General features: G+C 38.0%; 2 protein-coding genes across 16 annotated transcripts in view; both read right to left on the bottom strand.

The window, feature by feature from the left end:
* Nucleotides 1–663: 663 nt before the first annotated feature.
* aurkaip1 (aurora kinase A interacting protein 1) lies at nt 664–2935 on the bottom strand. Its single transcript, XM_041799860.1, has 4 exons — nt 2854–2935; nt 1940–2040; nt 1381–1844; nt 664–843 (listed from the first exon to the last, which is right to left on the bottom strand). The coding sequence occupies exons 2-4, from the start codon at nt 1989–1991 to the stop codon at nt 727–729; spliced, it is 633 nt and encodes a 210-aa protein (XP_041655794.1). The 5' UTR covers nt 1992–2040; nt 2854–2935; the 3' UTR covers nt 664–726.
* Nucleotides 2936–6770: 3835 nt separating this feature from the next.
* The window catches only part of rap1gapa (RAP1 GTPase activating protein a), a 131075-nt gene continuing 126252 nt past the window's right edge, over nt 6771–11593 (bottom strand). For 10 of the 15 annotated variants that reach the window (XM_041799533.1, XM_041799528.1, XM_041799536.1 and 7 more), the window contains 6 exons: nt 9684–9806; nt 9352–9487; nt 9139–9250; nt 8795–8874; nt 7726–7773; nt 6771–6852 (listed from right to left, as the gene is read on the bottom strand). In XM_041799533.1, coding sequence (XP_041655467.1) covers nt 7765–7773; nt 8795–8874; nt 9139–9250; nt 9352–9487; nt 9684–9806 — 460 coding nt within the window. In that variant the 3' untranslated portion in view covers nt 6771–6852; nt 7726–7764. The remainder of the gene's footprint in view (nt 6853–7725; nt 7774–8794; nt 8875–9138; nt 9251–9351; nt 9488–9683; nt 9807–11593) is intronic. The other 5 variants (XM_041799531.1, XM_041799524.1, XM_041799538.1 and 2 more) reach the window with 3 other exon arrangements.

Below are 11593 nucleotides of genomic sequence, written 5' to 3' on the forward strand. Positions count from 1 at the left end.
CCTTTTACTTTTCTATGAATATTAATTCATCAATTTTCTACACAGCTTATCCAGTTTGGGGTTGCAGGAAGCTGCAGACTATTCAAATTCAGCTGGCGGGTACACCCTGGACTGGTCGCCAATCATTTACAAGGCTGACATAAAGAGACAACTATGCACACTCACACTCAAGCCAACAGAAAATTTAGAACATGAGAGCCTAATGAGCATATTTTGGTCTGTGTGAAGATGGAGTGTCCATAGATAACCCATGAATGGACAGAAAACCATGCTAACTCCACACAGAAAGCTTGGCCTTGTTCAAATCCCTGACTGGAGGTCCTGCTTCCAATGTCTGGTTCCTGCAACTTTCTTGCTGTGATGAAACTGCAATAATTCCTGCCCCAGCCTCATTTTCTATAGCTATATACAATATAATATCTAATAAACAATATAAAGGCTGCAAGTAGCAATATGTTCAAGAGCTAGCAGGCATTCTGAGCAATGAAAAAAATCGTAATCACACCTAGTGTCTATTCAAGCCCAAAATCAGGTTTTGAGGGAAAGTATTTCCAAACCTGAATACTAAAACAATTAGTCTTGCTCTCAAAATATAAAAACACACATTTTATATACAATAACAGATGCAAAAGTAGACCAAAAGAACTTAAGGCACACTTTGACTTAACACAGAATGAGCTTTATTAGATTATGTACAATGTGAGGTGACACAAACTCAAAGAACTGTCAGTTTTTCACACTTCTGTGATGCTTTAGGTAGAGCTTAGGTAAATTCGATTCATCCGGAGACATCTTCAGTCCAGCTTTGAACCAAATCCTCTTCAGGTCCTTCTCAAACCGTTTCTGCACAGGATAGAAAAAGTTGTTAGCAGCATGACAATACCAAAGAACATTTACACAGTGTTGATTCCAGAAAATTTTGTCCTTACTGGAAGAAAAGTCTAAGACAATTATCATCTCTCAGGGTAAGTCATTGTTTTCTGTAGAAAGCTTTGGAGTGGTCATGAAGTCCATCTCACAATCTCCTTAATAAGTCCTAAAAGACCTAAACTGGGTATTTTATTGTTTTTTGCTGTCTAAATTGGACAAGCATGATGACAGATGTTACCAACATATCATTTTTGTGCATTTTAGACAGTTTTCTCTCTTTTTTCCTCACAAGGCAGCTTTTAAGTTAAGAATATGACTAAAAAGCTGTTGTGTTTTGCAATTTTTTGACACAAATGATCATCAAATTAATGGAGATTACATTCTTGGTATCTTAAAGTATTATAGCATCATAAGTTTTGTCCGGATAAACCATGTTGAGTAAAAATATTCCATTTTTTAGGTTGCATGTTCCTAAGTTTGCCACAAATTTAACAGCACAGAATCACTTACCTGCTTCTTTTTTATCCTGCCTTCCTTCACTCTCCGCCTCAAGAATTTGACCCTCTTCTGGAACTTCTTGTATTTATGCCGGTTCATCTTCCGTCGTCGGATCTCCAATACATTCTTGCATTCAAGTGGTGTTATTAAACCTTCCCCATCCTCCATAACAGGGGCAGCCATGGGTGGCAGCACTTTCTCTCCCAGAAGCCCCACATCTTCCTGCAGTGGAGCAGACTCCAGCGCGGGAGGCAAGGAGTAGCGCAGCGAGAGCCAGCTCTCTAGAGGACTTACTGACAGTTTGCGCGGTACAAGAGCCTCCTCGAGTTCAGGCTCAAGCTGTACCCATCGAGGAGGAGATGTGTTGTTGGCTGCTGTGGAGTAGTTTCTCTGTTTCTGTGTTAGCGAGGGGCAGTAAGCAGGAAGAAGACGTGATACACACCCATTCAAAATTTCTCCTTGGGCCTGAAGGGCACCTAAACATAAAAGCAGGATAATTATCATTTTTCATACCTTTACATAAACAGGATGTTAAATATGATTAAAATGTATAAACACTGTTTATACTCACATGTTGCCCTGCGTAGTAGACTTAGACTGGGGGCAACCTTAGAGGCAAACATTTTGATGATTATCCAGATAAAGTCATGAGGAATGGATGGGCCCTGGTCACTAAAGGAGACAAAACACCATGTGTTAATCATGCTTGTAAAATAGCAAATTATGAAAGAAAACGGTTGATAGAAATGTTTATATTAGCTTATGGATGGGCTATAATCACCATAGCCGGTGTATCGGTTTAATTTGTCACCGTTTTAATTAGTGGCTTTGAGCAGAATGCATCTGTGGTTGTAGTTACAAGACGTATAGGATGCTAAAAGTTTTCAAACTAATGCCATTTTGTTAAAGCTTCATTATTCTGTCATTTACTTATCAGCTATGTCCTTCAAAAACTAAACAAATAAGCAGTAGTTAGGATGTTTTATATCCTTTTCAACTTTGAGGCAAATTCGACAACCAAATACGACGGCTTATTTTGATTTTTTTCTTTTCCGACACCGCAGAAATGATAACTTTGTGAACATAGGGGGACAGCCTTATCATTTTTTGACGGTAAGATAAAATCGCTTAAAAGAAATGCACTGACAGTTTGTTATTATGTACCACTGACATGGCATTACTTTAACAGTGCCAGGCACCAGACCAAAAACACGTCTTTCCCTTCATAAAGAATGTAGCTGACAAATATAACAGACTCAATTCATACACAAGGCGAGCTAAATGCGGTATTTTCCACGTACAGGGCAGCCATGCATACAGGAGTGTACCTATCAATGCTAATGCTAGCTAGTAATATAAGACAGCCCAAGAACCGGAAGTCACGATATTATAACATAAGAGGTTAGTGGAGCATCACTCACGTTGTCAGCTATAAGACGACACGACTAAAATCATTAGATTGATTTCAAAGTAGTGAAATTTTACCTTGTATTGCTGTGACCGGGCTTTTCGCCTTCAATGTGACTCCAGGGGAGCACTTCCGGCCAGTGTAGCAAAAATCTAAGGCGTTTCCTGTTTCTCGTATGTGGCAAAGGTTCCGCCGAAAGTGCTATCCTCATATAACCTTAGGGATGTTATGATCTAGTCTAGTTTATTTAATCTACGGAAGAAAAAGGGGATATTTCTCACAGCTATTTTTCGTTTGCCATTTTGTATTACTTTATAGTAGTTATATAGTTTATTGATTAAAATAATCTACTTAATTACAGGTGTTGTTATTTATTTATCTCAATTAATCATATAGATTGATAATTTGAGAAAGATTGCATGTCTGGTTGATTTGGTAATAACAGTAACAAAGCAATATGAAAGGACATGTTTCTAAATGGCATCATAACTTTTATTAGCTTTTGAAACAGAATAAGTGGAGACTATGGGTAAATTGTCCACTTACTAGTCAATCTATAGGGTGGTGTTAATCAGTAGAATATGGATTGTATTAATAAAAGTATAAAATAAAGAACAGACAAATTTGTATATATGTAAGTGTATATACAGATGTGGGCCAAATGAAAGATATATATCTTGGATGCTTGCAGATGCTAATAGTCAATTGTGTCTCCTTTTCGCTGGATAGTCTCAGACAGGAATCCCAGCCCATTCTTCTGACATGGACCTTGGTCTTCACCTAAACCCACAGATTTTTAAAGTCAGAGCTTTGTGCATGCCAGTCCACAACTTTCACTTTTGCCTTCTGGATGTAGTTTTAGACAGCGATCTTTGGGTTATATGCCTCTCCCATCTTTTTCCAAGCATAAGCAATGTCTCTATGGCCAAAGAGCTCTACTTTGATCTCATCTTACCAAAGGACATGCTTCCAGTATGGAAAATCTTTCTCCATGTCGTCCTCAGTATTCTTCAGTCTGGCCTGAGGGTGCTTCTTCTGTACAATTTGAGTTTTTCTTGGTTTTCAACCTCTTTGTCCATTCCTGTGCAGGGCTCTAGTGATTGTCTTCTTTGAGACTACAATTCCTGACTTGGCTAAGTTGTTTACCAGTGTCTTGGCAGTTGTTCTGAGGATGCCGGATGACGTCCCATTTGGAAACACCTTCCAGAATGCCATCCAGAGAGGCATCTCATTTTGAGACCATGCCAGGACACTGTCCAGAGTGATGTCCCTTTCCAAAACCCTGACTATGGCATTTACCATGACATCCAAGACAGTGCCCAGAACATTGTTTTAGATGGCATTTAGATATAAATATATATTTGAACAAGAAATTCCCAGACATTACAGGTTTATATTTATCAGACTGTTGCATCCATTAATCAAGAGTAGTCATGTGTAATTATATAGGAAATGGAGGACACATTGGATGTATCATGATGTGTCACGATGCATAGCAATATCCAATCGTCAGTCAAATTGTCAGACCAGTTAAGATGTACAGCTCAAAGTAAAATGAATAATAATGCAGCATAGTGCATACAGTATGGTTTAAGATTGATATTTTCTAAATAAGGCATGTTTGTTCAGTGCAGAGACCGTCTTTGGTTCTCACTGCTATTATTCAGTCTACAAATATTCAGCATAACAAGGCTGATATCTAAGAAGCAGAATGAGGACCAAATGTATAGTAATTCTGGGTGTTTTCTGACTCCCTGATCTACTGATAGATTTATTTCAGTTTAAGATAAATAACTGAGAGTAAACACCTTTGGGGAACACAAGCTGTGCAAAGGAGGGTGTGGAGTGTACAAAGCTTCATGCCAAAATAATTTATCAAATGATACTCCCAAGGAGTTTACATTCTCCATTAAACGGCGTTAAGTTCACATTTTCAGAATGAAATGATAGAGAGTAAAATAGGTAATTTCATGTCTTTCATGCTTTTATCAAAAATCTTTTGGCATATTTTTCCAGTTATAAATATTTCTCTCCAAACCTGTTTCTGAGCTTCTCCAAAGAAGTTAAAATAAGACCTTTTCTGTTTTGTAAGCAGATTCATTTGGAGCCCTTTCTAGTCATGATTCAGTTCGCTCATTAAAATGAAATATGCCTCTATCATCCCTGTGGCACGGTTGCATAACCGGGGAAGCCTCCACTTTTAGATTGCTCTAGTTTTATATACTTGTGGGCAGCCACATCAAATCATTTATTCATGGGGCTTCCTCTCGCTTTCATTAAGACGATGGGAAGTGGAACATGTACAGTTAGTCGAAGTTTCATTGAAGGGATTTTCCGCCTGAGTATTATATCTGTGTCCAGAGATAAACAAAGTCACAAGTAAGCTTTCACTGAATGAAGAGTCTGTAAAGTTCTCAGGGCATTTTATTTACAATAAAAACAACAACAACAACAATAAAACATTCATTTCATTATCAATCCTGCTGGCTATTATCTATTAACTCCATGATTTTTAATGAACACCATCAGTTTGTGATAATAAGGCAACTGAAATGATCAGCAGGGTGTACTGTAAGATTTCCCTTTGACAGAACAGTCTGATAAACTTTGGAAATAAATGTACTCTAATGAAACCCCTCTCTAAATGACATCTCAAAGTAAGGGTACCAGAAATCAAACAACAAGAAAGTGTATACTTGGCAGTTATTTCGAGGTGTTTGTCATTCCCATTTCAAATCAACAGCCTATACATTATACACAATGCAGTCCAACTAAATATATATATACAAAATCAGTAGTTATAGTTGGAGCTGTTTTTCCTCACTTTGAAAGCAAATAAATATTCACAATTTTAATATACTTGCATCTGCAATGAAAGAGATCTGATTGTTGAAAAAGACAAAGCTTCACAGTTGACAACATTATAATTTACCAAAGCAACACATACAATAAAAGCATGTGACAGGATGCTGAGAGGTACAGTATAACTGATTTACACCATAAATGCCACTTTAACAGGAACAGATCAATAAATAAAGACATTTATTTATAGAGAAAAATAAAGACTTGTCTCCTCATGACAGACGAGATGGACAAAGTAGTGACATCAGTCATTGATTAGTATATCTGTATGTTAATGACGACACATAGTGCTGCAGAATAAATGCTTTACGGCAGGAGTCTTTGAGAAAGAAGTGTGCTTAAAAATGATCATGAATATATTATTTATAAAGTAAAGCAATCCCATTATTGGCTGCTGAGTATGTGAGTAAAAAAGTGAGGTAAAATAAATCTGAGGGTCAAAGAAACTGTTTAACTTTTAAGGCCATTTCATTTTATCAATATAACTTTACTCTCTTCACTGTTTCTCTTGACATCTTATAGAATAAGCTCAGTATAAGGAGTTAAGTTCATTTTCTGCAGACTCAGAGTCACAAATAATCACATTTAAGAACCTAACAGAGGAAATCTATACCATGCTAGATGTTTTCTTAGAAAATACCCATCTTAGATGCTGATTATTTGGTTTTATGTAACAGTGAAGATTTTATATAGCCAAAACTTTGTTGATTTGGTCAAACCATTCAGGCTCGTATCTCTTTTATACTGCAGCAAAGTTCCCTCTCACAATCTCCTCGAAGAGCTCAATGGCACTGTCTTAACCCTGAACAGCCAGCAGACCCAGGCTTCAACAAGACAAACTAAATTAAAGTCACTTGTTTTTCACCAATAAAACTCCTACATTTGTAGATAAAAATGCGCTCTTTCAATAAAAGAGATGCGGCAAGAAACGTACAACTAGGCAACAGATGTGTGAACAGGCAAAGAAAAAAAGAGTGAAAGGAAACAACACTGTGCAAAAGCTGGCCCCTCTTTGTGCATCGTCCTCGCCATCTGGTGTCCACCAGGTCTCTGGATACGCTGCACCGTGGCCCTCACTGAGCAGCAGACCGGCCAGGCTCCACCTGCTTTTTCTCCTCTTTTACATCCTCTTCATCTTTCTCCCTCTCATCATCGAACAAGGCGAACACCTGCTCTTGTCTCATCTCCCGGAGGGATCGTGACTTATGGGAATGCTTTGGGGTTAACAGAGACATCAAGTCAAACCTCTTAATGCACGTTTTTTTGTTTTGGTTATGTTAAGAAATCAATAATCTTTAAAGTACTATGATCAGAAAACTTGCACAAGTTAAACCCACAACATGTAAATTCTGCAATCAGAGGGCTCTAAATCAAAACAATAATAAAATATGATGCTGCTAACCTGTGCTCAGGTGTATCTATTAAAGAGTGGTTTTGGTTTCATGGATAAATTTTGCATAATGAGGGAGAACAGCGGCTAAAAGTGGCCCTCTTAGTTTGCACAACAAGCTGCTTGCAAAGTACTGTAAAGCTCACAGAGTCTCAATTCATAATAATGAGTAAGCTTCAGAAATGGGCAAAGGAGAGCTCAACTTAAAAATGTCAAGAGAGCTCAGAAGAAGCAGCCAATGGCAGAGAGTTTAGCTGAGAATAATCATGGTCCATCATAAGTAAGCAGTACATATATAAATGAGGTACAGCAACAGAACAGCACTTTCTATTTACAGTAAGTTCTCTCTTATGTAGCAGTCTTTTATGCAGCAGTTAGCATTTCCCATCTGTTACATTTGTGCTGTCATGGCAACAACAACAAAACAGACTGATACAACCATAAAAATTAGTGTATCTGGTTGTGAAAACTGTTAGAAATATCTGAGATAAAATAAGGCTTCCACTAAAAATACATATATCACAGTATAAGTCATTTTGAAAAGAATGTACACATTGCAGTACAAAAATCTATGCTTAAAATAAAAAAGAATAAATGCCATTTGTTTTGCCATCAATATCTATACAAAGTATGTCAGTCCCAGAGTTTGAATCTGGGAATTGAGATAAAATGAGAGAGTTAAAAGGGAAAGTCTTACCTGAAGATGGAGATCCAGGATACAACCAGGTGTGTAGAGTTAACAGTTCTGCAAACAGAGAGATGTACAAATAGCAACAGCATACAAACAGCAATTAAGACTGAAAGAGAAATAATGACAAATTAAAGGTGCTTTTTGACAAAAACTTTTCGTTCCAATAACTTCTTTCTAAGGAACTAAATGGTTTATGTGGCCCACTGTTGTCTGTGTTTCCACCAGGACAGTCAGGTTTAAGGAGGACAAAGAAATCGATATGATTATCTGATCATTTACTAATAAAGACTTTGCTTTTCATTTCTAAAGGGACCGTGTGTAATACTCAGTGGAAATGTTGCCTTTTGAAGAATTGTACCAGTGTTAGCTAATTTACATCTGCAGTCCCTAAGCAGTCCAAGCACAAGGGATGTCGAGGATCTAACATTTAACGGACCAAATTTCTGTTAAATAAGATTCAATTTTGCAAATACTATATTCATAGTTTAAAATTTAATACATTCCATTGTGATTTATATCTTATTTCCTTCATATGTGGATATAAAGTAATGGTCTGGGTGGGGGGAGCAGACATGGTCTCTATGATCTATGATTGACAATTATAATCTTATCAAATGTCAATGTAGGCTTTCAGTCCACGCTATCCAAAGCTTGACCTAAATGGGGCAGCTGGACTCAGTAAAGGTTGCTGATGACGCTTCCTCTCTCCTCTGAAAGGCTTCAGCTCTAAAACTGACTGGGACCAAAGAGAAATGTCGACCAAGCTGGAATGCTGATGATCTGGGTGGTCACCTGAGAGTCGATGGCAGAATCATTGGCCTAGTTACCAATCAGAAACATTCAGCAGTGCAGTCCCACTGTGGGTCTTTGGAAAGTACTATCCCCCTGAGCAGGGACTTTTCAAGGGGTAGATTTTTTACCCCAGAACTAAATTTAAAGCCTGGTTCCTAAGGTTGAAAAGCACAAAAGGTTCCTGCTTCCTGGGGAGAGTTCCTGCTGTCAAAAAGCACCTCAATAGGATTTTAAAATAGCAGAAAATTAATATTGTAACTGAGTCCAGAATGATTGGACTCACCGATGAGGACTGACGATCTTGTGGTCGTTCCAATTTGATACGGATGTCGGCGCCCTTTCCTCGATCAGGTTTACCAGGCCCTGAAGAGGAGGTGCACAGTTAAAAAAACAGATTGACTGTAGGTCAATTTCAGTGTAAGTTTGAACTAACAAATGTCTGTATTTATGGAGAGTCAGAGGGATTTAACAATGTGTTTAGAAATGCTTTGCACTCAAAAGATATTCAACTTTAAATAAGGACAATGATGTGTCTTTAAAAAAGTAGCTTTTAAGAGCTCTGCAAGATTGAATTGTGCAAAGTTTTGAACAATATTTCAAAGGCTCCTCCATCTCCCCACTCTTTACCTGGTGAGCTGCAGCGACTGGTGTTACTGGTGTTGCTGGTGCTGTCCTCCAGCCAGGTGCTGTATGTGAGGGAGTCTCGCTTGTGTGGCGTCCCAGCAGATGACAGACTCTCCTGAAGAACACACAGAGGAGTTATGTAGAAAGAACTTTATATTACATATCAAGTGTTTGTCTTGATTCCTAACAGACATTCATCCTGAATGCAGCACTCACCATGCCTGTGTCGTAGTCCTCTGTTGCCTCTGTCTCATTCTCCTCCACCACACTGGCAAAGCTGCTCGCATTGGAAGAGGATCGCGAGAGGTCGTGACCCTCAGGTATGGACGGCGCCCTGCAACCAAAACAAGAACTACATCTTAGGTTAACCACACTCAAACACTCACACAGCCAAACTGGATTTTATCTGAGTCTTTATCTTGTAAAAGAGAGTCATTCATCATGCTGCCACAGTGGAGAAATTGCCCCCCTGGCTATACAAACCCAAAAATGAGTTATATAATCAGTTCATGCCTGTGATAAGGCTGTAACCTGTCTATCATACACACCTGTTCTTGGCAGTTGTGAGCACCTCAGGAGAGCTCTGATTGGACGAGTTGTCAGATTTAGGGTCTTGGGAGACGTGGCCACTGTCAGGGGTTTTCTGGGTGTTTGGAGAGCTCTCTCTACTGCTAAATGAGACATGAAAAAAAAGACAAAATTTTAGACAATAAATCATCTACAAAGTCAAAAAATGTGCATGCTATGCAAGCAGAAACTACAATCCAGCAGTTAAATGCCCCTGCATGGTGTATAATTGTCAGAAAACAGTGGTGGGTCAAGAAGGGGGTCCGGAGAGATTTCTGTGGTAGGGTGATTCGTAGAACTCTTATCAGCAAGAGATGAACATGAGGCTTGATGAGCAGTGATATTCGACCTTAAACATCTAATAATCTAATCCTTGAGTCAGAGTGTTAAGAGTTTCAGAAAATATCTCAATGAGTTCTTGAGATGCAATTAACAAGGAATTAACATGACCTTTGACCTCAGAAACTAATCAGGTCATCCTTTAGTCAGAATAGGCATTTGCATTTTAAGTAACTCCCCCAAAGCATCATTGATGTATCCTGTTGATAAGCAAAACACAAACATAAGCCCTGACCTTTGACATTCAAATTCTGATAAGTTTATTTTTGAATGTCAAAGGTCACGTTTGTGCAAAGTGTGAGGAAAATCCCTGCAAGTTTTCTTAGATTATTTCATTTACATGTAAGATGTGAACATAAAACCCAAAGACCTTGAGTTTTTCACCTGCAACCTCCAAAATCTAATAAGTTGATCCTTGTTTCAGAGTGGACATTTGTGCAAAGTTTTGAGAAAATCCCTTAAAGTGTCCAGTTGCAATCATGATGCATAATCCATGGATCTTTAAATCATAGTGGGCATTTGTGCAAAGTTTGAAGAAAATTCCATACTGTTTTTTTTTTTATTTAACCTTTATTTAACCAGGATAAATCCTCATTGAGATTAAAAATTTCTTTTTCAAGAGTGCCCTGGCCAAGACAGCAGCAGTGAACAGAATGTGTTCTTGAAATATTGTGTTCATAGGAACGGCCCAGACAGAAGAATGGATGCACCATCAAACTGAAAAACATAATCCCTGCATTGCCAGTTGTCTCCAGTACAGAGGCGTTATGACCTAAATCAGTAGTTCCCATCCTTAGAGGGGAACCAAAGATCTCAGGGGGTGCGTGGAGCCCTGTCTGCTCTGAAGTTGTCAAAATTAGATGAGTAAATATTTCTTAAAATCATGATTAGACACATAAATTTATAGTGGGGTATTAAGGCCAAAAGATAAACAGGCAAAGATGATCTGTTCATTTTTAGAATAAGATTAACAATATTTGAGAGCAAACTTGAAATTTTGAGATTATAAAGTTGTATACTTACAGGAAACCAAACTCAGAACTTAAGAGTTCAGAAAGTCATATTTCTGATATTGAAAAAGTAAAAAAAAAAAATTTACAGGAAACTAAACCAAAGACAGTGGTTGGATAGCCTTCTAAGTTTAGATGATAATGACAACGGGATGAGTCTTGGCTAAAATCACAAGCACTTGTTGATCAGTCCGAGTAAAAAGTATTAGTTTCAGCTCTATTATCTAAAAATGTTAAGTCTTGGTTCATGTAAATGTACAACTTTTTAAAAAAATTATAATGGGCCACTGCTTTTATTTGGATTTGACAGCTGAAGAGAAACAGAAAACATAGGAAGAGAGAGAGAAGGCATGCACCAAAAAGCAACGAGACTGGGAACCGATCCTGCAAAGGACTATAGCCTCTGTACTTAAGTGCACACTCTACCCAGTGATCCAAAGCAGCACCAAATTTATGACTTTCCTTGTAAAAATGTTGATTTTTTTTCCTGTAAATGAAGAGATCTTATTTATTTATTTTTAGGGGGCCTATTACACTATCAT

Source organism: Cheilinus undulatus, linkage group 11, assembly GCF_018320785.1.
Source record: "Cheilinus undulatus linkage group 11, ASM1832078v1, whole genome shotgun sequence".
NCBI lineage: Eukaryota > Metazoa > Chordata > Actinopteri > Labriformes > Labridae > Cheilinus > Cheilinus undulatus.

Bases quoted from the DNA above. Each gene is read 5' to 3' on its own strand.
- aurkaip1 (XM_041799860.1), bottom strand. From the start codon at position 1,991: ATGTTTGCCTCTAAGGTTGCCCCCAGTCTAAGTCTACTACGCAGGGCA. The intron at 1,845-1,939 runs GTGAGTATAAAC...TTTTATGTTTAG, and splicing joins TCTACTACGCAGGGCAACAT to GTGCCCTTCAGGCCCAAGGA. The intron at 844-1,380 runs GTAAGTGATTCT...TATCCTGTGCAG, and splicing joins GCAGGATAAAAAAGAAGCAG to AAACGGTTTGAGAAGGACCT.